This window comes from Mustela nigripes, chromosome 6, assembly GCF_022355385.1.
Source record: "Mustela nigripes isolate SB6536 chromosome 6, MUSNIG.SB6536, whole genome shotgun sequence".
In the NCBI taxonomy this organism is placed as follows: domain Eukaryota; kingdom Metazoa; phylum Chordata; class Mammalia; order Carnivora; family Mustelidae; genus Mustela; species Mustela nigripes.
Window position 1 is genome coordinate 142,404,369 of NC_081562.1, and position 25,879 is coordinate 142,430,247.

Sequence of the window (25,879 nt, forward strand, 5' to 3'; positions counted from 1 at the left end):
GATTAAAATACATGCTTATTGACTTCTCAGTTCTCCAATCTTACCCCTGTAAATACTTCAAAACTGTTGTTGGAAGGGAATATGTTTGTATGCTGGTGATGGTGCCTTCCTGCTTCCTCCTTTCTAGGGAAGATCTGGCTTATCTTCATGGTACTGCTGAGGATGGTGGTGATCATTTTGGCAGGCTCCCCCGTCTACCAGGATGAGCAGGAGAGGTTTGTGTGTAACACTCTGCAGCCGGGATGCGCCAATGTTTGCTACGACATCTTCTCCCCGGTGTCCCAGCTGCGGTTCTGGCTGATCCAGAGTGTGTCCGTCCTCCTCCCTTCTGCCATTTTCAGTGTCTACGTGCTCCACAGAGGTGCCGTGCTCGCCACCCGTGGACTCTGTGCGCCAGATGGCGGTCCCACCCGCCCTGAGCCCTGTGACCAGAGCCCTGGGGACAGGCACTCCCCTCCGCCCTGCAGGGAGCCCTACCACCTGACAGTGCCGGATTTCTCCTCCAGCTACATCGTCCACCTCTTCCTTCGGGTGCTGACCGAGGCAGCTTTTGGTGCCTCGCATTACCTCCTCTTTGGATTCTTGGTCCCCAAGAGATTCTCTTGCACCCACGCTCCCTGCACCAGCGTGGTGGACTGTTATGTCTCCCGGCCCACGGAGAAGTCCATTATGATGCTTTTCATGTGGGCAGTCAGTGCGCTGTCCCTGTTGCTCAGTGTGGCTGACCTCCTCTGCAGCGTTCGTGGGAGGACGAGTAGGGGCAGGGCCCCCGCCAAGGATCCCCTGGGCCACACCGCCGGCCGCCCGCTGTCCCGGAGCCTGGGCGCTAGGCCAGATCCAATGGCCGGCAGTGGTGCGTGGGTGGAGGAGAGGGCGCCCATCCACCCCGGCCTGTGGACTGGAGCAGAGGGTGCCGACAGCCCCAGTGGGAAGTCCGCTGTGTCGGGGCGGATGGGGCTTCCGGATGAAGATGAGAGCGAGGTGCTGTCCTCTGCCAGCGAGAAGCTGGCCACGGCTTGCAAAGAGCCTGGGAGTAGGGCACAGGCGGAGGCCTCCCAGGACCCCAGGGTCGAGGGTCCCACAAGGTCAGAGGAGCATCTCTTAGTGTCTCGGAGCCGGTTGGGCCGGCGCTATCCATCCAGTCAGCTACCGCCCCCCGACGGGCTCGCCAACTCCAGATCCAGAAAGTCTGAGTGGGTCTGAAGAGGGAGTGCCAGGCAGCCCCGGGGTGCCCTGTCCTGTCCAAACAGACACGTGGCCCACGAGGATGCAGACTCGCTTTAGCCTGTGTGAAAGCTAATCCTCTAGGTTCCGAGAGAACATCCGCAGGCAGAAAGGCGAGCAGGCATGGGACCCATGGACGTCGTGGGACACTAACTTCCTCGAGACACAGATTGATTTAGATGACAATTTCTCTTGACAAAAGCACTTCACATTGTGCTTTTGACAATGTGACTGGAAGCTAAAATGATTAATTGGAGAGTGTTAGGGGTGGATGATGCCACGCTCTGTGTTTTATTTATTTATTTTTTTGAACCATAGTATGTGCTTAATTTAAGTGTGTTGTCTTCCATTAATAGAGCTCATTAATGTTTTCATGTTTTTCGGTGAATTATTATGAAGTATTATTTTTGTTTTTCTGTTTGGATAAAAGAGGCATCTGATATGCATGTTATCAATAAAGAGATACTAGTTTAACTTCTCCCCATGCCTTTAATAAAATTAATTGTGATGGAATTGTAGTATCATACCTCCCATTGTTATAGGAGAAATGAGAAATATGGAACATATGCCTCCTAAACAATTGGGGATTTGGGAGGAGGCCCCTTAGAAGGTTTTTGCTTGTGAGTATAAGGTGCCCAGGACCGCCAGATTCCCAGGTGCTTGATGTTCCTGTGTGTTTGCTAAGTGGCTGGTCCTCACTGACGTGAGGGAGCACATTTTTGTTTGCTTTATTTTTAATTTTTAATTGAACTCTAGTTGACCTAGATGAGGCATTTGCGCCGTTGGTGAGGGGACGTAGAGTTGTTACATGTATTCCAGTCTGGGCTTCTTCTGTGTCCTTTAGACAGCCAGACAGCTAAGTTTGTTGGAGAGGCTTCATATTCCAGTGGAGCAGATGAGAAATGCTGTTAGTGTTGTGGCCTCGCAGTCTGTGTTCCTGTTTTTTGGGAAACAGAAAACTGCCTCATGTCTGGAGATGAGCTTCATAGAAGCACTTCCCTACACTTAGTTGCTCTGGTTTGGGTCTAGGAGCTGCTCAAGTTAGAGGTGACTTTTGTGAGGGACTTAGGGTCGCCTTTAACTGTGACACAGATGGACACAGTGTAGCCGAAAGAGCTACTGTGGGGCAGGATAAACCTGCTTACCTTATAAAGAGAGGAGGAAGAGCCATCTGGGTACACTTAACACAAAATGGCTAAGGACAAGGAATTGCCATTCACTCCAGCAAATAATAAAAAGGTGAACCGATGCACTCATGAACCCAATGGAGTTCTGAAGAACTTCGACAATGAAACATCTGCCAGGATGCAGAATAACATCCTTTTTGGTAAATCCACAGGATGTCAAAGCAATCGGTTAAGACCTAAATCATCCCAAATCTGTTTTGGCATAAAACTATTTGAATGAATGTGCCTGTTTTTAATATATGCGGTAAATCTCTCCTGTGACTCCATTCACTGGAAGCAGTGAGCCATGATTCAGCCATGATTCAGACTCCTTTCTTCAATACTTAGTTCAATGTCAGGTACATAGCAAGTGCTCAATAAACGTGATTTTTTAAAAAAATAAATGTGATTTTTTGAGTCTAATATTCCTAAAGCATTCAGGGGAAAATTTGGTTCTTGTCCCTTGCCACATGCAATTCTGGTGGACCTCCCAAGTTTGGGTACAGTCTTAGAGATATGAGAACTCTCTAGCACTTCATTATTATTTAAAAATAAGTTTCACAGGTCTCTCAAGCCCCCAGTATTAGCCTTGATAATACTGAGTGATGAAATCCACTCAACACATGGGGGTGGTGTGTGTCCATGCAGGGTACCTGGACAGCAGCTGGGAAAGCAAGGTGGTCAGGGCTGAGCTGAGGTTGCCTCTTGGCCATGTCCCCAGAGACAACGGGGCAGAGCACATCTGTGTTCTTTCTCTTGCTGGAGTCTATGCTCACGTTTGGATTTGCAAGATAGTGTGATTTTATTTGGGTGCCACTAGGAAAGGCTGCTTTTGCCTGTCTGCTGATGTCCAAAATCCCACTATTAGAGAAATGACTTCATGGAAATGCTTTCATGGAAAACTGTAAATACTGTTCAGAGCACTAGGTGCTCTGAGCACTAGAGAGAAGGGGAGAGGTGGGGAGACGAGGGGAGGACACCTGGGTTCTCATCCCATATCCACACTACCTGGCAGGTCACTTCATAGCTCTGGGTCCGTTTCCTTCTCTGCATGAAGAGGACCATAGACCAGGTGATTCCTTAGTGGTCCACACATTTAGAAATTTGCCGAAGCCGTGTGCTGTGTAGAGCTGTCATTTTAACACTTAACAACATTCTGCTAAATGCCTAAGCATGGGTTTCGAGAAGTTGAAAATAATGGTAAGAACAGGACAGGATGAGTCTCAGAGGAGGGGAAGCTATGCAAGGGTGTTAGCTCAGTTTCTTGGATGTACTAGGGCTGCAGAGAAGAAAAAGGAGGTGCTAAGTCTGAAGAGAACTGACTGAATTGGGCCTAGAACCCAAGTCCCTTGAACTTTGGGACTCCTCTTAATTTTAAATAAGATTTAAATCATTAGTGCTTTGGTGAGTGCTGTGAAGTGTGTAAACCTGGTAATTCACAGACCTGTACCCCTGGGGATAAAAATATATGTTTATAAAAAATAAAAAATTTAAAAAAAAGATTTAAATCATTAATTAAATTTTTAATTAATTAATTAATTAAATTAAAATGTAAAATGATATAATTTTAATTTTAAATAATTTTAAATAAGTCATTTTATTTTATTTTATTATTTTTTTTTAAAGATTTTATTTATTTTTTGACAGAGAGAGATCACAAGTAGGCAGAGAGGCAGGCAGAGAGAGAGAGGAGGAAGCAGGTTCCCTGCTGAGCAGAGAGCCCGATGTAGGACTCGATCCCAGCACCCTGAGATCATGACCTGAGCTGAAGGCAGCGGCTTAACCCATTGAGCCACCCAGGCGCCCCTAAATAAGTCATTTTAAATAAGAAGGGATCTTAGTTGGCTTAAGAGTCTGCCCGTGTGCCTGGTTGTAGTGGAGTTCTTTTGTGTTTGCTCAGTAAGAAAGGCTCATTAGATATTGTCTAACTTTCCAGGAACTTTAATTCAGAAATCTTGTCAGCTAGCGTCCAGGTGATTCTCAGGTGGTCCGGCAGTGACGGGAGCCCACTGGTGGAATCCAAACTCCGAATCCACACGTATTGCAGCTGGCTGGCTGCGGAGACAAACACAAAAGCAAGCTCATGAAGATAAATGAGATTATGTTCGTGTTTACTCAAGAAAAGTATTATTTACAGAATTAATAAACGTGACTCCCTTTCTCTAGGATGTTGCAATCTACTGTGAGAACTTATTATGAATTTTCTGAGTGTAAATTTTGTTTCGGGCAAGAAACGAGGAGGAGGGTGGTGTTTTGCTGATGAAGACAGGGGGCATCTAGGCTTCTCAGACACAGACTTGCCGAATGTTTCTTGCGAAGGAGATGCTGTCCCCTTGCTCCCACCTCCCCAACCGGGGCGTTTCAGGGGCAGGGTCAGCTGTGGAGCCTGTAAATCCTGCCAGCTGCATCTCGGCTGTGCTGTAGGATAAATGTTCCCTAGAAACCAAACAGATGTCTCCCCCAACCCCCACCCGACCATTGGAAATGTATGTATATATATTTTTCCTTTCTCCTGTCAATCGTAGAACAAATCTTTTCCTTGGGGAACTTTCTCTCTGTGTTGTAACCTCAGAGAGTGAGTGGCAGACAATAGAACTGAAAGAAGTGACTTAATTTCCTCATAAGCCGAACTTGGATGAAATGGGTTTCATGGAGAATTCAGGAAATTAAAAAAGTCAAATGCAAGAACTAGATTTATTAAGAAGAGTTTCCTCCCTCTCCAGACAGGCAGGGTGGAGGCATGACATGTTTAAAATACTGAGTGATTATAAAGAGTGTTCCTACCTGACCATGACATTGATTGGCCATTCATTTCCCTGGCCATATTAAAGCTGAAAGACTCCTTAGGCTGTCATCTGTGTGTCACTGGTCCTGTTTCTCTCCCTCCAAACCTCCACCCCTCCTCTAGTAGTGCTTCCTGTTCCTCACACAGCCCCTGACTGTTTTATCAATAGACTGAGACATCAGACTTCACATCAATAATCTACGTTGATAAACTAGTATTTACTGAGTATCGCCTCTGTACCTAGCATTAAATCTCTTCTGTTTCTTTCTGTGAAGCTAAAAAAACCTTATCATGTCACAGGTCAGCAAATTGGTGGGAAGGAATTCTAGCAAAATGTCACTGTTTGAGTACCACTGTTCAAACAACTTCTCCAATTCCTGTCAACTTTCATTTTCTCAGTGCTGAACTGGGCACTTAGAAGGACAACCTGATGTGGGCTTTGTTGGGAAGCTCAGATGAGAGAGAGTGGGTGTGGAAGCCCCCTGAGACAGACTTGTATGTCACAGGAAGGTGTTCCCTGGGCTGTGAACCAGTCCATGTTTGACAGAGCACACCAAACAGGTCTCTCCAGGAATTGGTGATCGTATAATATTTGCATGAGGAGAAAGATGTTCACAGACCTAGGAATGCTCCCAACCTTTCCCCACAGCCTTCCTTACCAACACAGGCCTTTCTTGGACCATATTTAGGATGCAATATTTATGGATGCAAAAATGTTAATTTATTTCTGGTGGTACCTCTTGACTATTTCCATACTTCCCTATGTTTGTTTGTGTCAAGCTGCCCAGAAAAAGCAGGATTTGGGAACTCTAAGCAGCAGGTCTGGGAATTGTATGAGTTTACTTTGGATAACAGAGGGGGTGATAAATTAAGGATAATGAAGAAATTGTGGACAATCTGGCCTCTTGGGAAGGAGATAAGTTAAAAAGACAACAAGTCATCCCTTTGGGTTAAGTTGCAGTTCCTTATTTCTAATTAAATTTCTTTATTTTGCCCACAAGTGTCAGATTGTCCTTCCCCTGACTTTTCACGTGATCAGGCCGCTAACTGCAAAGGTTTAGCTTGAGATGTAGATTCATAATAAAAGATGACAGTCGAGACAGACAATGGTGGAATTCAGTAAATATTGCAAATCCTATGGTGTGACCACTCAGGAAGGTGTGTGGTGGGTGCCAACAGGACACAAATATTCTTTCATCCCATAAGATTCCTCAGCTGTGTACTGAACAGCTACAAAAAATTCCTTCTGGTTTTAAGTTGTCAAATAAGGAATCTGCAAAAGTGCGTGAGGTTTTCCCCTTTCGTTTATGAAATGATGTGTTATTTTATGTTCAAGAATTTATTTTTCCTCCTTTTCTTGTGCATTAGAAAGTTGAAGTGCTTTTGATCTCAGAAGTGGTATTTGAGAGGCAATTTAAATGTCCATGAATTGATCTCCCTTACCTGGGATATGTGATCTGAATAAAGCCTAAAGCATTATTAAAGTTTACACCAGGCGTACCCAGTGCCATTTCCTCTGGAAATGAAAATTCAGTAATTTTATAGGAGAGGTGTGTGCGATTCGCCATTTGAAGGAAATAAAGTCTCATGTTAAAGTGAGCTCATCAAATTTTGTGGTGTGCCCACAGTGTTTCTTCAGGGAGAAGTAAAGACCTGTACTCCAAGGACAAGGAAAGTTTTCCATTCTCTCACTACCTAAGGACTCTGAGAGCATTACTTTTCTCTGTGTCTTCATTTCCTCATCTATAAAAAGAAGTGCCACTTTTCTACCTAGACACATGATATTTATCAAAGTGTGGATTAAAGAGCATCTCTTGTATGTCTGGTACTTGTGCAAGGTATGGAATGAGTTGCGAGAGAAAGATAAGGGAAGATCATCCTTGCGTTTGAGAATCTCTTCCAGTTAGACAACTGGGCAACATGAGGGCAACATATACTCAAAAATTAAATTTCATGGTTCCAGACTTTTACCATAAAAGTAAACTATCATTTTTGCCAAATAATAAAACATCTTGCATCAAGTTAAGAATTGGGCCCCTTCCATTACTCAGCTGGGGAACGGAAGGCTGAACCTTCGGTGATATCTATCTATCTTCAACCTTCCTGCGGCCCTCAGCTTTGGGCACCTGCTTCTTCTCTGCCCTATCTGACTGTGACTTCTAATTCTAGATAACCCACATTTCACATCCCACTCCACCCTCAGGAGGCCTCCCGAGCCCCTTCCACTTAGCACCAACCTCAGCATCATGTAATCTTCCATTTGTTGGGAACCTTAGTAACGCCAATCAGTGACTCATTTTATACCTGAGGAGATGAAGGTCCAGGAAGGGGAGATAACTCGTTTAAGACAATCTAGTCAGTTAGTGGCCAACCCTTCTCTCTCTCAGCTGGTTTTGCCTCCTTTTATTGCTTCAGGAGGCCTTCTTGAAGGTAGTCAGATAGAAAGTGTTATTGCTCATAAAGCTTAATGTTCTCAACAGTGTAGGATTTCTAGGAGTATTAACAAATGAACAGAGGGTTCAGGGGCACTTTAATAGTATTTAGTGGCATTTGAGGCAAAATGAGGGTCCTAGAGTGGATCTATAAAATAGAATGAAACTGGTGTTTGGTTGCAAGTTAGATTAAACATTTCTTGAAGTTAAAGAATTATAATGGAAATACAAGAACACAGACGTTTTGAAATAATGCCCTTAGTCTTTTCCCACAATGAAATATCATAATCTGCTTGTGTTCTTAGCTTCTTAGGTTTTAAACTTTAAGTTCTCATACAATCTTAACTATTAAGCTAGTTTCAACCACATTCTGACTAGTATTTGGGGTGTTGCCATAATTTCATGTGTTAAATTTAAAATGCTAACCTTGAAAATGCCATTTCCCTCTGGTGCTTTGTTTAGAACTTAAGGGACCTCCCTCCAGGTAGATAGGCTATCTGAGCTCTCACTAAGTTTTCCAGTGAAATTTCTCAGTGGACACGTAACTGAATCACAGTGAAGCATGTTGATTACATTTTAGTGACTAATCTGTCATTAAAACAGTTATATAAAATATTTTAAATTAAAAAAGATTTACAAATTGGGCCAACTTTTAAAGGAAATTGGTCAGCTTGTGTTAAATGCCTTCCAGGTTGTAATTACTTAAATCATGATTTTTTTTTTTTTCCTTCCATGCATGAGAAAATGACCTCTCTGGAATAAATTTCAGTCCAGTATGAACTAAGAGCTCAATTTTATCTTTTCCAGCCTATGGCTCCCAACTGTCCTAATTAAGAGTTGGTCTTGGCATGTTCCCTGGCTTCTCTGCCTGATCTACTTTATCTCAACTTGGGAGCCCCCAGACTTTATCCACACACTGGAAATTGGGATGCTGAGAAGGTGTTTGGGAGGCAGCATCTATGTGATTCTGTAACTAGTTTGACTGGGAGAATAAGGAAGAGGAGGAGATCCTGTTTGGGCTTACTGGGCTCCATCTCCCAAGAGAAATTCCTGGTGGAGGAGATAGACGCTAACAGTTTCTGCTTTGGAAGTGCCAAAGTCGAGTTGTCTGTGGAGCATTTAGGAGGAGATGCCTAGAGGGAAGGTGGACTTACTGGATCTCAGCTCAGAAAGTGGTATGACAGAGATAGATTTGGGAATAATCAATGTAGATCTGCTCTTAAATCCTTGGGCATTCTTGCCTCTGCTTCAGGTGACCCCACACCTTCTTGGTGACCCTAACGGACAGGAAAAGTGAATGGTGTCAGCAAGACTATCAGGATCCTTACAATCACTACTAAGGGAGTGAATCTCTTGCTTTCTAATTTAGGAATCAGACCCTCTGTCAAAGCAGCCCTGATTTATTTGCCCCGAGCAGGCACTGGGCCAGAACCCCAGAAGTTCTCAAGTATCCATGTTTGAGTTTAAAACTCTAAACTCCTTCCTTCTGTGTTTCCCCTTATACCCCAAACCTGAAAGGATGAATGGCATTTACCACACCCCATGTGGGCTCACAGTCTTGCCTCCTCCCCTGGCCAAAGAGGCCCTGACTCTCTACCCTTTTTTATTGCTATGTCATTGCCAGAGGGTGTCCTACACTACCTTATTTGGTAGATAGAACACAGAGTTACTTATTAATCGTATAGGCATGAGTTAGTGTTAAACTCAATCATGTTTTGAAACTGTCCTAAAACTTTTTCCATTTTTTTTGTCATGTTGCCAAATTGTCTTTTTCTCAGATTATATTTACCTTTTTCTTTGAAATACAAAATTTCAACATGCTAATGTATTTTATTGCCAATTTTACTTCCAGACACAAGTGGACAAGATGCCCCAGGGACAGTGCGTAAGTTTCTGGGAAGAGAAAATGGCCAGGGTAGTGGCCTGAAGGGGCTGCCTGGTGGCTGATCTTTCTGGAGAAAATTGTCCTAGCTCCCAAACCAGTACCATTATAAATTCAGGGTCTCCAGGAGGGCCTTTAAGACTGTTTCCCCAACTCCATGTTTTCCTGATTATCTCACTTTCCTGTGCTTCCCAGAAACCATTTTAAACTTTTCTTCTCTCCTCATATTTTTGCTTCTTGCTGTATGGAGAAGTCATCCCATGGGAACTTATCCACTGCCCACAACTATTTACCCTGTTCCCTGACTTCCTGTTTACTTGACTGTATCTCTCATTAGAGTCTTACACTGCATAAAGATTTTCTGTGTGCCAGGCAGGGTTTTGTGCCCTCTTTGGATTTTCTAATTTAATACATCATTACCCTCCATGACATAGGCAGAATACAATAGTGGTATTCAATGTCCAGATGAAGAAGCTGTAGTTAGAGTAGGTTCTATAAGCTCCACGTTCCCAACTGTAGCCCTAATATATGGCATAGTGTCTGAGACTGGGTAGGTGTTTAATAAACTATTTTAAAAATTGGTCATAACGTAAAGCCTATGGGGCAAAGGTAGCACATAGGGAAGGTTCGAAGATATTAGAGAGGGAATCAATCAGATCAGCTATTTGAGTTGAAAGACGATCTGACAAAGAACACAGGTGAGAGGAATGGCTTTGAGCAGAAAGGAGGTGGCTTTAGAGACTAGAGGTAAAGGACAAGAGTGGGAGCAAATAAGTATGTTCACTGGAGAGTTAGGGAGTTTCTATAGGTCACATGTGTTTGGAGAGAGAATTGAGGCACTAAGGATGGTGGTTCAAGAAGAGGATTTAAGTCTAGAAAGGCCACTGTAAGAAATCGGGGTGGAAGCTGACCAAGGACACACAGAAGAAGTCACATGGTGTTCCTCTGCCTGGAGAAAAAGGCATTTATTGTCTACTGCATGTTAAGGGCACAGGCCATGTCATTTGATCTTTTCAGTAGCTCTGTGAATACTATTTTATAGATAAGGAAACTGAGGCTCACGGGTAACTTTCTCAAGGTCACACAGCAGTGGAAACAACTGGGATCGGAATTTAAACTTGACTCTAAAAACCCATGTTCTTTTCCCACACCCTACTGCTTCTTGTGAACTTTTGGCTCATTATGGAGAAAAGCTCTCCCCACACTGTAATCAACTCTTGGCCAGCTCAAGGCTTTTTAATCACTCCCTTTCTAGGCCAGGCACAGAAAGGACGCTTACGGTTGCGGAAGTACTACCTTGCCAACTCCTGATTTTTTAATCAAAAGAGGATTTCTCAGCTGCTTGATTAACCCATTCTATGTATCTCTCTCCAATTGGGTATGCAGAAGTTCATTTGCACTTTTTTTTTTTTTTAAATCAGATTCCCAACATGCACAGAATCAGTCTGCATGGAGTATAAGTAACTTCAACCATGTCTTTTTCCACAACTTAAATTCAAAAGTTATATAAAACTTTCAAAACTCATTTTTCATAAAGTGACTCCAACCAATCTTTAAGACAGAGGTGTGAAATGCTATTTCTATACTCTTACTTTTTTTTTTTTCTAGTTGAGTGGGGCCCACCTATGGCTGATTTTTGAAATTACCCATCAAAGACTCAACACTTTATCTAAATATTCAAGCTTGGACACCTTGTAAAATCTAAATGTCTTGGGAGGAATGGCTCCCTGTATCATTGTGTGTGGGTCAGTTGCTCTGGTGAGCATAACAGAACAGAGATATGACTAAGGTAGGAGGAGGAAGGGGAGCAAGATAAGATGAGGGAGGGCCCAGATTTCTTGAGGATAGAGAGGAGAAGTTGTTGGCACCAAAGAGGGAAGAGGGAGAAAAGTAGGAGAGATTGGAATCACAGAGACCAACTTTGTATAAGAGATGCCAAGAGATAGAGAAGGGAGTACTAGGACCCGCAACTTTTTGTGCTTGAGGAGCTCAAAGGCAAACACCAGGACCAGAGGGAAAGAGACAGAATTTAAGGCCCTGAGTTTGAGTTTGGAACCTGAGTGAGGCTGAGATAGGATGAAGAGGGAACATGGTAGCTTTGAATGGGGAAGTGGAGAAATAGTGGCTTGCCTTTGTGTGTTTGTAGATCAAAGAGATCTAAAGGGCCTGATATGTTAATAACTCCATATCCCTAAATGGGACAATCAAAAGTCCAGAAAATGTTCCTTTGAGTCACTCAAAGGTAAAGGAGTGCATATATCTCCTTTATGGATGGAGATAGAAGATAGAGGGGTGTTAGAAAACTCTGCCCAGGTATAACTCCCCAGTGGAACTTGTCAGTAATCCTGGATGTATTCCTAACACCAATTGTTCCTGACAAATTGTTGCTCATTTAGGTAATATCGAGACAGAAAGCATACTTTCTATATTTTTTTATGTTTCACAGAAATTCTGGTATGGACAGGGTGTGTAATTTGTTCTGTATTCCTTTCCTTGGAGTCTTACTGGGTTTGGTTAGTGAAGAGACTAATAATAAAATTCATTGTAAATAAGAGGATGCAGGACTTGGTCCTGAGAAGGAAACATGGAAGTCATTAAAGAGGAGGATGCAGTACAAGAGCTCATGGGAGCCCAAAGATACAACTTACTTCCTTCTCAAATTAATTGGTTCTTGCCCCAAGCCTAGCAGGGTGCCTCCAGATAGGTTCTGGCCCACTGGGGGATATTATGGGAGATTTAGAGGCAAAATATAGGTCTGGAGCATCACATAAAATAGGGTTAGAATGGCAATCAAATTGTTTTAGTAAGTCTTGACTATGCTAGGGAAATTACACTGCTGATAATCTTAATGGAATTAACACCTTTTGTTGTTAACTTGACACTTCTCACACAAGTTAATGAACAGCTTACGATGAAACTAAATCAGTAACTTTAGGGCCTAGAAAAGAGTTATCAACTCACATCAGGCCCACCCTTACTTTATTGAACTTGGAAATGTCTGTGTTAGTCTTGCACTAATCCTTCTTGAGTTGGGCAATATGATTGTGCTGGAAACTCATGGAATTCACCACATTCATCCTTTAATTACACTAAACTTGGATTTAAAAGCTTCTGTGTGATTTGGAAAAATTCAATCTTTGGTCTCAGACTGCTAAATCCTTTGAGAATTTTGAAGTACAAATATACAAATCATAATACAGTGTTAGGTTCTGTTAATCTTAAGAGTATGTGAGTCATTTTAAACTTAGAGTATTTTGGACTTAGTCATTTCCTTCCTATGAAATCCAACTTTCCAACATAAAAAAATATGAAGTGTAAAGTTTTCCAGTGTATGGAATTACAAGTCTAAAACACGGGGACTGTGCCTTGATGTAATACTGTTGCCACTGCAGCATTTTGTTGCAAGTCTGATTTAAGTGTTTTATTTTGCTTCATCTGAACTTTACTTTTCATAAAATTTCTTCTTTCTTCTTTCTTTCTTCTTTATTATTCTTGCTATTTAGCTTTACTGTAAGTTCATTTTCTCCATGGTCATTCAGTTGCACAAGAAGAAAGTGTCTACAACTGAAAATGGTACAAAGACTTCTCCCATATCATGGCAGTTAGTGGAGACAGTGTAATTCTCAGTTCTCCAAAACTATGTGCTGATTGAATGAATTTTTAGAACAGCATAAGTTTTAAAAATAGAAGAAATTCTTTTGAGTGGGAAAAACACTGATACTTAACCATTATAACACACTGGAAGTCACAAACATCTCATTGAGGAATATATCTTGAATTTCCTTCTATGTTTTTGTAAGTAGAGATTTAAAATATATGATTTTTGTCTTGATCATGTCATTTGTTTCTCAGAATTAGGTGAGAGGGTGAGCAATATTATGTTAATGATACCTCAAGGGAAAAAAAAAAGAATGGTAAGAGCAATAATTATTCTTATTCATGGATAAAGGAAATCAAGTCCAGAAAAATGAACAAGATTATAAGCTAATGAAAAACTAGGGTAAGAACATGGAAATTCTGATATTAGTCTGTTTTTTTTTCCCACTTCACTGCTTTCAGTTGAAGACAGACTTAAATATGGTGAAGAGTAAGATGATACATGAATATATTAGTGTGAGGAGCTGTGGCATTCAATAAATATTTCCAATAAATAAATAAATCCTGTCAATAAATATGACAGGATTATTTCCTATGCCCTTTGGAGTACCATGTAGCCATATGACTTGCTATGTCCAGTGACCTATGTTTACTTCCAGACAGAAAGTAAGAATCAGTTAATACATTCCTTCCCAACCCATGCTAGGATAATGGAAGCACATGGCAAGATAAAGCTTTCACCAACCTGGATCTCTGAGCATCTAGGCTGAATAGAAGCCCCTTGCTGAAACATGATGGACATATATAAGTGATAAATTATTTTTTTGTTGTGGTAAACCATTGAGATTTTGAAATTGTTATTGCAGCAAAGCCTAATTTATGTGGCTTGACACGGAAATTAAGAAGCACAAATAAGTAAAGAATATATGGAATGATGGGTAAATGGAGAGATGAATAAATGGATAAATGAAAATGACTAGTATCTCTTTGTATCAATATCCTAAATGCTCTGAATCAAATAAAGTGCAAACCACTGGATCCTAGTAGGGTATTTTTATAAATCAGGGCACACTCATATATTCATTTTCACAGGCAAAGTATCTATAGCTACATACTGTACTTCTAATCCCAGTATGGTAGGCAGAAGAATGGTCCTGCATAAGGATCCATGCTCTAATCCTTAAAAATTGCAAATATGTTATCTTGTATGGGGCAAAGGAACTTTTTAAATATAATCAAATTGTGATCTTGAGATGGGATTATCTCTTATTCTGGATTATCTGAGTCAGCTCAGTATAATCACAAGGATCCTTTTAAGTAAAGCAGGGAGGCAAATGAGTCTGAGAAGAAGATGGGACATCAGAAGCAGAAGTTGGAGAGGTGCCTGTGTGGCTCAGTTGGTTAAGTGTCTGCCTACAGCTCAGCTCATGATCCCAGCATCCTGGGATGGAGCCCTGTGTGGGGTTCCTTGCTCAATGGAAAGACTGTTTCTGTCTCCCCTTCTGCCGCTCCCCCTGCTCATGTGCATATGTTCTCTCACTCTTGCTCTCTCTCAAATGAATAAATAAAAAAAAATCTAAAAAAAAAAAAAAAAGCAGAAGTTATGCAATTACTGGAAGGGGTCATGAACGAAGGAAGGCATGTGGCTTTTAGAACCTGGAAAAGGCAAAGAAACAGATTTTTCGCTAGAACCTCCAGAAAGAATATAGCTCTACTGACACCATGATTTTAGCCCAGTAAGGCCCATTTTGGACTTCTGGCCTCCAGAATGACAAGATAATACATCTGTGTTGTTTTAAGCCATGAAGTTTGTGGTAATTTGTTAAGAGTGGCAGTAAGTAAATACACCCAATCAATTACTTACTATTATTGATATTTGATCTCAAGAGATCTCAAGGGATCAAATCTCTTAGCAGAAGAACATAGGAAACTCAAAGAAAATCCATCACCACTTCTAGGAGAAACATATTACAAGATTTATAAACTTTGCTCAAGCCCAGGTCAGATGGGTAAGTTTTCTCCAACCCTACCACCCCAAGGTGACACTGAAAGTTCCTGAAGTCATTATCAATGAACAGTCTCATTACACTTGCCTCTTCTGCCTTAGAGTTCTCAAAAAAGTTGAATTTGCGTTACTGGATTTTTGTTTGTTACTAGAATAGATCAATTGCCCATTGCACCACAGGAAACTTGCCACTTGGCACCATTACAGATCTGAGAGAATTCTAGATCTGTTAATCCCTTTGACAGTGGACAAGGTCCTCTGTCACCCATTAGTCCTTTAAGTCCTTGGAAATAGGAGCAAGTCTTAAGTCTCTTTGCATTGCTCTCTAGGCACCAACACAATGTTCTAAGGAAGTATAGTTCTGCACAACATAATTTTGAAAGCCTCCTAAAAGGTAAATAAGATGGTGCCTGGCTCTCACTTAGTACACAATCCTATGAGAGAGAGAGAGAGAGAGAGGGAGGGAGAGAGACATGAACAAATAGAATATGGTGTGGCAAAGGTTATATTGAGAAGGATGAATTGAGAATACAGTTGAGAGGAATGAATTGAGAAGGGAGGAACAATGACTCAGTGTGAGGCGGTCAAGGAAGATTTTAGAGGGGAGTTAAAATTTGCCTGGGAGGGGCGCCTGGGTGACTCAGTGGGTTACAGCCTCTGCCTTCACCTCAGGTCATGATCTCAGAGTCTTGGGATGGAGCCCTGCACTGGGTTCTCTGCTCAGGGGAGAGCCTGCTTCCTCTTCCCTCCCTCTCTCTCTCTGCCTGACTCTCTGACTACTTGTGATCTCTGTTTGTCAAATAAATAAATAAATAAAATAAAATAAAAAAATTTGCCTGGGCCTTTAAAAATAAAAGACTCCTAACCAGGAGTTTGCTAATAGAGAAGGGACTTCCAGGCAGTGGGTAACCCATTCAAAAGCTCGGTGTGTGTGCAGGGAGTATTTGCAAAACAGTGAGAACTGGAACAGAAAACGCTCAGGGAAGGTGGTACAGGTCACCTGCTTTATGCCTCCATTTCCAAGTACAGATGCGGGGTTGTACAAGCTGAGTGGTTCTCAAACCTACTGAATCAGAACCTTTGATGGAGGACTAGGGTCCAGGCACCAGCATTTTATAAATATTCTATTTCACAACAAGGATAAAAAACACTGACCTAGATGGGCTCAGAGTTTCCTTCTAGGTCAGAAGTGGCATGATGCTATGAAATGATACCTATTGTTTGGTTCTAACAAACTTCTTTTTAATATTGACTTCCATTTAAGAATATTATTTCTAAAAATAGAATTTTAATAACCAAATTTGATTAAAGTTTTTTTAAGGCATAAATAAACATTTTATGCTTATTAAGAGTAGACACTTTAAGATAATTATGGTTTCTAAGAGAAAAATTATCTGCATATGTTAGTATTTATTAATCAGGAAATGAGATAACATCGTCTTTGAATTGCCTTTAGAGGTGGTGTAAAGTTCTGTCCCTGGAATGGGAATACAGTCAACTTCCAAGCCTGGACTATGACCTGGGATTTATTTTGCAACAGAGAGCTATTTTCACAGTTACAACATTAGGCTTGGCCTGGACTCTGGGCAGGATCCATATTGAATTTTTTCTTCTATAGGTAGGTGTCCCATACGAAGTAAGGAGTATTACTAGAAAAGGCCAGCAAACACACTAACATCTTTATCCCAAATCCATTGTCATGTGAGCTTTCTGCTGTCTATGTCTTTTTAAATGATCAGTTTGTTTTATTTATTACCACTGCCAGCTTGTTCATTTTGCTTTAAAAATGCTCGAGAAGAAACAGGCAAAAAGTTTCATGACGTTGGATTTGCCAGTGATTTCTTGGATATGACACCAAAAGAATAGGCAACAAAAGTAAATATAAATAAGTGGGACTTTGTCAAAATTTAAAACTTGTATATATAACAGGATGCAATCAGCAGAATGAGAAGGCAATGTATAGAAAAGGAGCAAATCATATATCTAGTAAGGTGCTAATATTGAGAATATATTAATAACTCTTACAACTCAACAACAACAAAAAATCATCTAACCTGATTAAAAAATGGACAAAGGACTTGAGTAGACATTTTTTCAAAGATGACATACAATGGCCAAAAACTATATGAAAAGATGCTTGATATCGCCAATCATGAAAGAAATGCAAATCAAAATCACAGTGAGATGTCACCTCACACCCATTAAGAGATCTACTACCCCAAAGCCAGATAATAACAAGTAATGGGATTGCTGGGAAGATGATTGAGTAGGAAGACCCTAAGCTTACTTTGTCTCACGGATACAACTAGATCAGTATAAATAACCTAGAAAACAACCCAAAGAATGACAAAACAAAGTCTACAACTAAATGTAGAGAAGAGGCCACATCAAAGAGGGTAGGAAGGGTTGGAGACTCGGTGGGAAGCTAAATGGACCTGTGGGACTGTCCATGGGAGGTAGGGACTTGAGGACATGGAGAAGGGAGAGAAACAGACTGTCACACTGGGGAGACCACATGGGTAAGAAATTCCCCATAACATTTGACTTTGAAAACCAGAGAGGCCAAATTTTGTGAGTTCTTACAACCAGTGGTACTTAAAGTCTAGAATTTGAAAAAATCAGTGGATTCAGCTCTGGGAGAGATGGGAGGATGAGAGGAAGCTGAGTCCCTGCCCCTAAGAGATGGCAAGAAAAACAACCCACAGGGGTATAGCATGAAACCAGCAGCTTGAAATATGCTTGGGGAATATGGGAGAGAGAGTTATTTACTAATCTCATAATATGTTCTAGAGGGACAGAGATCATTGGGAGATCCCTCTAGGAACTAAGAAGCTGGCAGGTGCCATTTCCCTCCTCTGCCCTCCAGCATAAATACATATCCATCCACCTGCAAGAACCAGTGCATCCCAGACATTTACTACATAACTTGCTTACACCAAGCCCTACACTTCCAGCCTTCAAGAATCTGCTTTCTGCACCAGGCTTGCTTGATTCCTCGTATCGTGAGCCTCCTCCCCCAAAAGACTAGTGTAAACTCTGCCAACACCACATCTTCTCACCCACCTGCTTTGGGGGCCTCAGTCCTTATGGCAGCAGCAGTGGTCCCCCCGGCCCTTTCGCAAGGCACTAAGGGACCTCTTCTTCATAAGGCTGCTACTTTCAAGAGCAAGACACATAGCTGACTTTCCTAACACATAGAAACTTCCAGATTCATTTTATGAGACCAACATTACCCTGACTACCAAAACCATATAAAGACAATACCCACAAAAAAGAGAACTACAGTCTAATAATATTTCTGGTGAACATAAATGCAAAAACCCTCAACAAAATATTAGCAAACCAAATCCAACAATACATCAAAAAAATCACTCATCATGATTAAGTGTGATCATGGGTTGCAAGGGTGGTTCAGTGTTGCAAATCAATCAACATGATACATCACATCAATAAGAGAAAGGATAAAAGCCATATGATAACATTTGACAAAGTACAACATCCATTCATGATAAAAACTCTCAATAAAGCTGGTTTAGAGGGAACATAACAATGTAATAAAGGCTATCTTTGAAAAACCCACAGTAAACATTCATACTCAATGGTGAAAAACTGAGAGCTTTTCCCCTAAGGTCAGGAATAAGACAGGGATGTCCACTCTCATTACTTTTATTCCACAAGGTACTAGAAATCCTAGCTATAGCAATCAGACAAGAAAAAGGAATAAAATGCATCCCAATCAGTAAGAAAGAAGTAAAACTCTCACTATTTGCTGATGACATGATGGTATGTATAGAAAACCCTAAAGACTCCACCAAAAAACTACTAGAACTGACAAATGAATTCCGTAAGGTCATAGGATACAAAATTAACATACAGAAGTCCAATGTAATGAAACAGCAGAAAGAGAAATTAAGAAAACAATCCCATTTACAATTATACCCCTCCCAAACCTAGGAATAAACTTAACTGAGGAGATGTAAAGATCCATACTCTGAAAACTATAAAACATTGATGAAATAAATTGAAGACAACACAAACAAATGGAAGGATGCTCCATACTCATGGATTGGAAGAACAGTTTTTGTTAAAATGTCTATACTACCCTAAGCAATCTATAGATTTAATTCAATACCTATCAAAATATCAACAACATTTTTCAAAGAACTAGAACAAACAACCCTAAAATGTGTATGGAATCACAAAAGAGCTTGAATAGGCAAAATGATCTTGAAACAGAAAAGCAAAGCTGGAGTCATCACAATTCTGGACTTCAAGTTATATTACAAATCTGTAGTAACTCCTTCTCCCTCTCCTTCTCACATAGCATGGGACAAAATACTGGGACAAAAATACAAACATAGATCAATGAAACAGAACAGAAAGCCTAGAAATACACCCATGATTTTATGGTCAATTAATCTTCAGCAAAGAGGTAAGAATATGCAATTTGATAAAATCAGTCTCTTCAACCAATGGTTGTGGGAAAACTGGATAGCTACATGTGAAAGAATGAAACTGGACCAACCACTTCCTTAAATCACACCAAAATGGATAAAGATCTGAAACCATAAAAAGTCTAAAATAGATCACAGGCAGAAATTTCTTCAACAGCAGCTGTAGCAACATGTTTCTAGATATGTCTCCTGAGGCAAGGGAACTTCTGGAACTTATAAAAATAAAAAGCTTCTGTGCAGCAAAGGAAACAAACAACAAAATTAAAAGAAAACCTATTGCATGGGAGAAGATAGTTGCAAAAGACATATCCAATACAGGATTAGTATCCAAACTATATAAAGAACTTATACAACTCAACATTAAAACTGCAAAAATCCAATTTAAAAATGGGCATAAAACATGAATAGACATTTCTTCAAAGAAGATATACAGATGGCCAACAGAGACATGAAAAGTTGCTCAACATCACTCATCATCAGGGAGATACTAATCTAAACCACAATAAGATATGACTTCACATCTTTCAGAATGCCTAAAATTGCAGTCAAATGCTCTACCACTGAGCTGTGCTGCCAAGAATGGCTAAAATTGAAAACATGTGAACAGTATGTGATGGAGATAATGTGGAAAAAAAGTATTCTCGCGCACTCTTGGTGGGAATACAACCTGGAGTAGCCACTGGGAAGACAGTCTGGAGGTTCCTCAAAAAATTAAAAAATAGAATTATCATGTGATCTGGTAATCGCACTATTGGGTATTTGACCTTGAAAAACTAAGTTAAGGGATATGTGTACTTCTATGCTTATTGGAATGTTATTTATAATAGCTAAGCTATGGAATTAGGAATGGGTAAAGAAGATGTGATATCTATATAACAGAGTATTATTCAACCATAAAGAAGAATGAAATCTTGCCATTTGCAACAATACAGATGGACCTAGATGGTATTATGCTAGGCAAAATAAGTCAGAGAAAGAAAAATACCGTATGATTTCGCTTATATGTGGAATTTAAGAAAAACAAAACAGATGAATGAATGAAAAGAAAAAGAGACAAGCAAAAACAGATTCTCAGCTTCAGAAAACAATCTGGTGTTACCCCAGGGGAGGCTAGCGGGGGAATAGTGAAGTAGGTTAAGGGGATTAAGGAAACACTTACCATGATGAGCACCAAGTAATACATGGAATTGTGGAATCACTATATTCTAAACCTGAAATTTATAACATTGTATGTTAACCACATTGGAATTAAAATAATTTTTTTAACAAGAGAAAATAACAATTACTGGCAAGAATATGGAGAAATTGGAACCCTTGTGCATTATTGGTGAGATTATAAATTAGTGCACCTGCTATAGAAAGCAGTATGGCAATTCCTTAAAATATTACAATTAGAGTCACCCTATGATCCAGCAATCCCACTTCTGGGTATATATTCAAAAATAATTTTAAACAAGGTCTCAGAGAAATAAGTGCACACCCATGTTCATAGGAGCATTATTCATAATAATTAAGAAGTGGTTACCTGAGTGTCCCATCAGTTGATGAACAGGTGAAGATGTGGTCATCCCCTAGCTTATTGTTCAGCTTAAAAAAAAAGGAAATGCTGTCACATGCCACATGCCACAACTTGGATGAACTTTGAGGACATTATGCTAAGTAAAATAAATCAGTCATGGAAAGATAAATATTGTATGAGTCCAAGTTATATGACGTACCTAAAATAGTCAAATTCACAGAAACAGAAGGAATAATGGTTATTCTTATAACCTTAGAGGATGGGGGAAGGGGAGTTGTTTAATCTGTAGAGTTTTAAGTTTGTAAGATGAGAAAGTTCTGGAGATCTGTTTCATGACAATGTGAATATACTTAACATTGCAAATATGTACCCTTAAAAACTAGCTAGGATGGTAAAGTTTATATTATGTGTTTTTTACCACAATAAAAAATAATCAAGATACAAAATACAGGTGGAAACATTGCTACAATAAAAACTGGCTCTTTGATGATGGTGGCTTGCTTTTACTGGCTTTTTATCTGTATTAGAATTTAATTCTCTTAACAACCCTATGAAGTGGCACTATTCTTGCGCTGTTTCGCAGAGGAGAGGTAGAGGACAAGTAACTTGCTGAAGATCACACATGAATGGAGCTGGGCAATGGAGTTCAGAGTCTCTGTTCTTTTTTTTTTTTTTTTTTTTTTTGAAGATTTTATTTATTTAATGGGCAGAGATAGGGAGTCAGTGAGAGAGGGAACACAAGCAGAGGGAGTAGGAGAGGGAGAAGCAGGCTTCCCATGGAGTAGGGAGCCCAGTGCAGGGCTGGATCCCAGGACCCTGGGATCATGACCTGAGCCGAAGGCAGATGCTTAACAACTGAGACACCCAAATGCCCCTCAGAGTCTATGTTCTTAACATCTCCATTTTATTGCCTCTCTGTGTCTTACTGGAGATGCTCTAAGTTAATCAGGTAAGAAAAATGTTCATTATGAGATCCTTTCCAGAACGATTAAATTGAGTTATTTGCTCTTTTTTGGTTCCCATTAAGTATAGCTACAAGATGCCCTTTAATGGTATCATGCAAATTTGTATCCCTTTCATGATCTATGACTGCAATAGGTTTAACAGTCAGGATCTAAAATCATATTTATTACATAGACTCAGGAAAACCTCAGAGTTTACTTGTAGAAATGAATCTCATTTTCTGGGTCTTTGGTTAAGGGCTTGTCACAGATTTTGGGGGATCCAGAGAAAGAGTAGACTTCTGCACTCAGTAAACTTTTCCTAAAGTTCTAAAACTTGACCAAAATTCCATCAATAGGTAAGATAGTATCAGGTTCCCTTTAAAGATATAAACACATATTAACACATATTTAGGATTTCAACCAACCTGCCTCCTGGACGTAATATGACAGACCACCTGGTTTTGGAAAGTCATGCCCTTATTAGGTCACTACAAGATGAGGTTTCATTTCTAGCTGAGCTGGTTTGACTGAATAAACATTTACTGAAGAAAAAGAAAACATTTTAAGTATCTTTCCTAATTAATACATCAACATTGTTGGCTCCTTTTAGGATCACAGTTTGGGTTTAATTTCTAGCTTAATAGAATCATCCCTGTGTAAATAATTCTTTGTTATTTCTTTACAAGTGAAAGAAAAAGCAGGGGTTATCCAAAACTGTTCTGTGTGATTAAGATCCTCAGTTCCCAACAACAAAGCATGGAGTTCTCCCTTTGGACCAGGTGAGGGCACTCCTGTCCTCTTCCAAATATTTATTTACTCTAGGTGACAAAAAGGGAAAAAAACCCCCAATCCACTTCTATTTAAACTACTCAAGTTGGATGACAATAGCTAATTTGCTTAGTTAATTTCTATTTCTATTTTGTTTCATTTTAGATCAAAACATCAGTTTTAAAGAAAGTCAATTATCATATGGTTTCACTTGTGGAACATAAGGAATAACATGGAGGACATTAGGAGAAGGAGAGAAGTGAAGGTGGGGGTGGGGCTGGGATCAGAGGGGGAGAGGAAGCAAGAGAGACTGTGGACTATGAGAAACAAACTGAGGGTTTTAGAGGGAGGTCCGAGGGTTGGACCTGGTGGTAGGTATTAAGGAGGGCATGAATTGCATGGAAGACTGGGTTTTATAGGCAAAGAACGAATCTTGAAACACTACATCGAAAACTAATGATGTACTGTATGGTGATTAACATAACACAATTTAAAAAAAGGAATAAAAATACCCAGTGCCTGAGTAACCTAGAGACACATGTTCACATGTTCATATATCAAACACATTTTGGTTCAGGTAAGCCATTTCATTCTCTGAGATAGCATCTATTACCTTCATCAATGTATCTGCAAGTATTCTTTCAAAGGTAACAACAATTTTATATTATTTTCCTAATATTGCCATATTGAACCTACTTGCAGAAGTTCAAAATTATATTTTATAAGCTTATACAAAACTGTGAAAATCTGAAGAGATGTTACTTATTGTCCCAACATGCTTATAATAAACATTTATGAGTTAAGACATTAAAAACACATTTTTCTCTTAAGAAAGAAAGAAAAAACTCCACCAGCTTCGGTTACATTCTCTGGTTTTCAACCCTGGCTACACATGAGAAGCACCTAGGATAGTTTTAGACACGTTGACTTCCCAGGTTTCATCCCCCCAGATTCTGATTCAGTTGGTCTCTGGTGGCGCCGCAGCACTAGTATGTCCAAGAAGCACCCCGAGTGCTTGTAATGTGTAGGCAGGGGTGAGACCTACTGCCCATGTGTTGCTTAATTAGAATCAGGTTTGTTAGGGGACAAGTGTGGGAGATTGCATTCCTAGTTTAAATTAGTGTCTGGCTAGCCTTAAATAAGGCAAGATAAATAGGTACCTTCGTCCTCCATGAGTAATGGTTCTCTGCCAAGGCTTGGAAAGCCATTACAACTTGGTCATTGAGTTGAAGTTCATCCTAACTTCGCTCTTGCCCTGGCAGGAGGGTTCCTTTACTTCCGTCCTTCTCTAGCCACTGGCTGGCCTTTTCAGGTACCACCCAGACTTTTACGTCATCTCCTGGGGCCTGTGGTTTAAATCGGCTGAGCTAATCTCCTTCTTGATTTGCTCTCTCACTCCAGAGATTTCCAGGATGCTCTCCTTGGACTCAATAGGCCCCAAGCTCTGGATCCTGCTCCCTTCCATTACCTTCACTGCCAGTGGCTCTGCTGTTTGCCTTGTGTGGCCCTGCTGGGCTCTCCCTGAAGGCCCCCAGAGCCTGGGCTGAGCACTGCAGGCATTTTCCACTGCTGGCTCTTCTTGCCAGTGTGAGCTCTATCAGCAAAAGACTCTTCTTTCTCCAGGTCCCTGCTGCTCCTCACTAAGCCTAGCAGACAGACTCTTTCCTTGGGCCTTTTGTATCAAGGAGGCAAATGTAAACTATGCCAATGATTGCATTACTGTGAACACAGGCAGCACAGAGTAGGTGAGTTAGCTCAAGTCAGCCAGGGACCAGAGAGGCAAACCTTTCCAAAGCTGTCCTGGCAGGCTCTCAGACTGTGTGTTTGTATGTTCTTGTGTGTAGGTCAGCACCACACTATGGAGAAATCTGTACTTTGGTCTGACTGTGTAACTAGGTAAACACAGCCCTGGTAAGCTGATGCTCAGGGATGCCTACACATAGTGATGGTCTTAGGGATTTAGAGAGCCAGGCAGCTGGGAAAGGCCTATAGAAAGAGGACTGGCAAGTAGGATCAATAGCTTCTAGGCCCAGGGCTGCTCTCGATGGCATGACCTTTGGCAAGTCTAGGCTTCATTGGGCTTCTGGTTTTGGGGATCTGGTCACAATACAGCTTCAGACTCAGTAAGCAAGACCTGAGACTCCACATTTCCATCATACTGTCCTAGATCTTGCCCCTGCCACTTGTCAATGAAGTAGCAAAGTTCTTGATGATCCTGGGATCTCTGTCTTTAAGAATTCCACGATCTTGGTAGGTGAACTCTAAGATCTTTAGTCTGTATCTCCTTGACTAGTGCTGCCTCCTTCTTTCCTGTCCCTACCAACCATTCAGTTCTCAGAACGAGGAGCCTTCAGATGTGGGCCTTGTAAGGCTGCCTCTTCTCTATATGCACTTCCCACCCCTGTTAAAGGCCTGGTCTTCCCACACTGCTGTGTATGGAAATCTTCCTCCCTCAGGGTCAGACATTCCAATGCAGATGCTTCCCCCTTCCTCCCTTTGGCTGATCTTGTTTCCCAGCACAGTTTCTATTTCTGGGTGTGTTTCCACAAACACCTGGCTGGATAACAGGGGAGAGCCTGCATCCCACCCAAACCAACAGCATTTATGTGCAGCACTGAAGGGTGTCCACTGAACTCCGCAGATCAACTTCTGTGTGGAAAACTGGAAAGCAGCCCTTTTAAAAAAACAAGTCAACAACATGCCACCTCAAAATATTCTTCATGACTCATCCTTTCTCCCATTAAGTTTCAGATCCTCTCCCGTTAGGTGGTGGATCTTTGGTGACTAGCCTATTTTTTTTTTAAAGATTTTATTTATTTATTTGACAGAGAACACAAGTAGACAGAGGCAGACAGATAGAGAGGAAGGGAAGCAGGCCCCCTGCTGGATCCCAGGGGGCCTATCTACCAGGACCCTGAGATCATGACCTGAGCCCAAGGCAGTGGCTTAATCCAATGAGTCACCCAGGCGCCCAATGACTAGCCTATTCTTTAAATAAAAGTCATTCAAAAGATAATTTAAAAAAGATAGACCTTTTCATTTCAATATAGCTTAACTACATTTTTAAGCATAATCTTTATATTGAGGATTTAATGCAATAAGA

The 25,879-nt window shown here is 40.8% G+C and overlaps 1 protein-coding gene and 2 long non-coding RNA genes across 3 annotated transcripts in view; 1 reads left to right on the top strand and 2 right to left on the bottom strand.

Moving 5' to 3' along the window:
* Positions 1-138, bottom strand: part of LOC132020211 (uncharacterized) — a 2,939-nt gene extending 2,801 nt beyond the window's left edge. Inside the window, exon 1 of the long non-coding RNA XR_009404951.1 lies at positions 45-138. This is a non-coding gene — a long non-coding RNA (uncharacterized LOC132020211). The remainder of the gene's footprint in view (positions 1-44) is intronic.
* The window catches only part of GJD4 (gap junction protein delta 4), a 4,990-nt gene extending 2,223 nt beyond the window's left edge, over positions 1-2,767 (top strand). The window contains exon 2 of the mRNA XM_059404427.1: positions 128-2,767. Within this exon, the coding sequence (XP_059260410.1) occupies positions 128-1,203 (1,076 nt within the window). The 3' untranslated portion in view covers positions 1,204-2,767. The remainder of the gene's footprint in view (positions 1-127) is intronic.
* A 1,593-nt stretch (positions 2,768-4,360) lies between these two features.
* On the bottom strand, positions 4,361-21,135 carry LOC132020921 (uncharacterized). The gene is made up of 3 exons (XR_009405150.1): positions 21,071-21,135; positions 20,705-20,756; positions 4,361-4,445 (listed from the first exon to the last, which is right to left on the bottom strand). It is a non-coding gene; the product is annotated as an uncharacterized LOC132020921 (long non-coding RNA).
* Between the last annotated feature and the right edge of the window lie 4,744 nt (positions 21,136-25,879).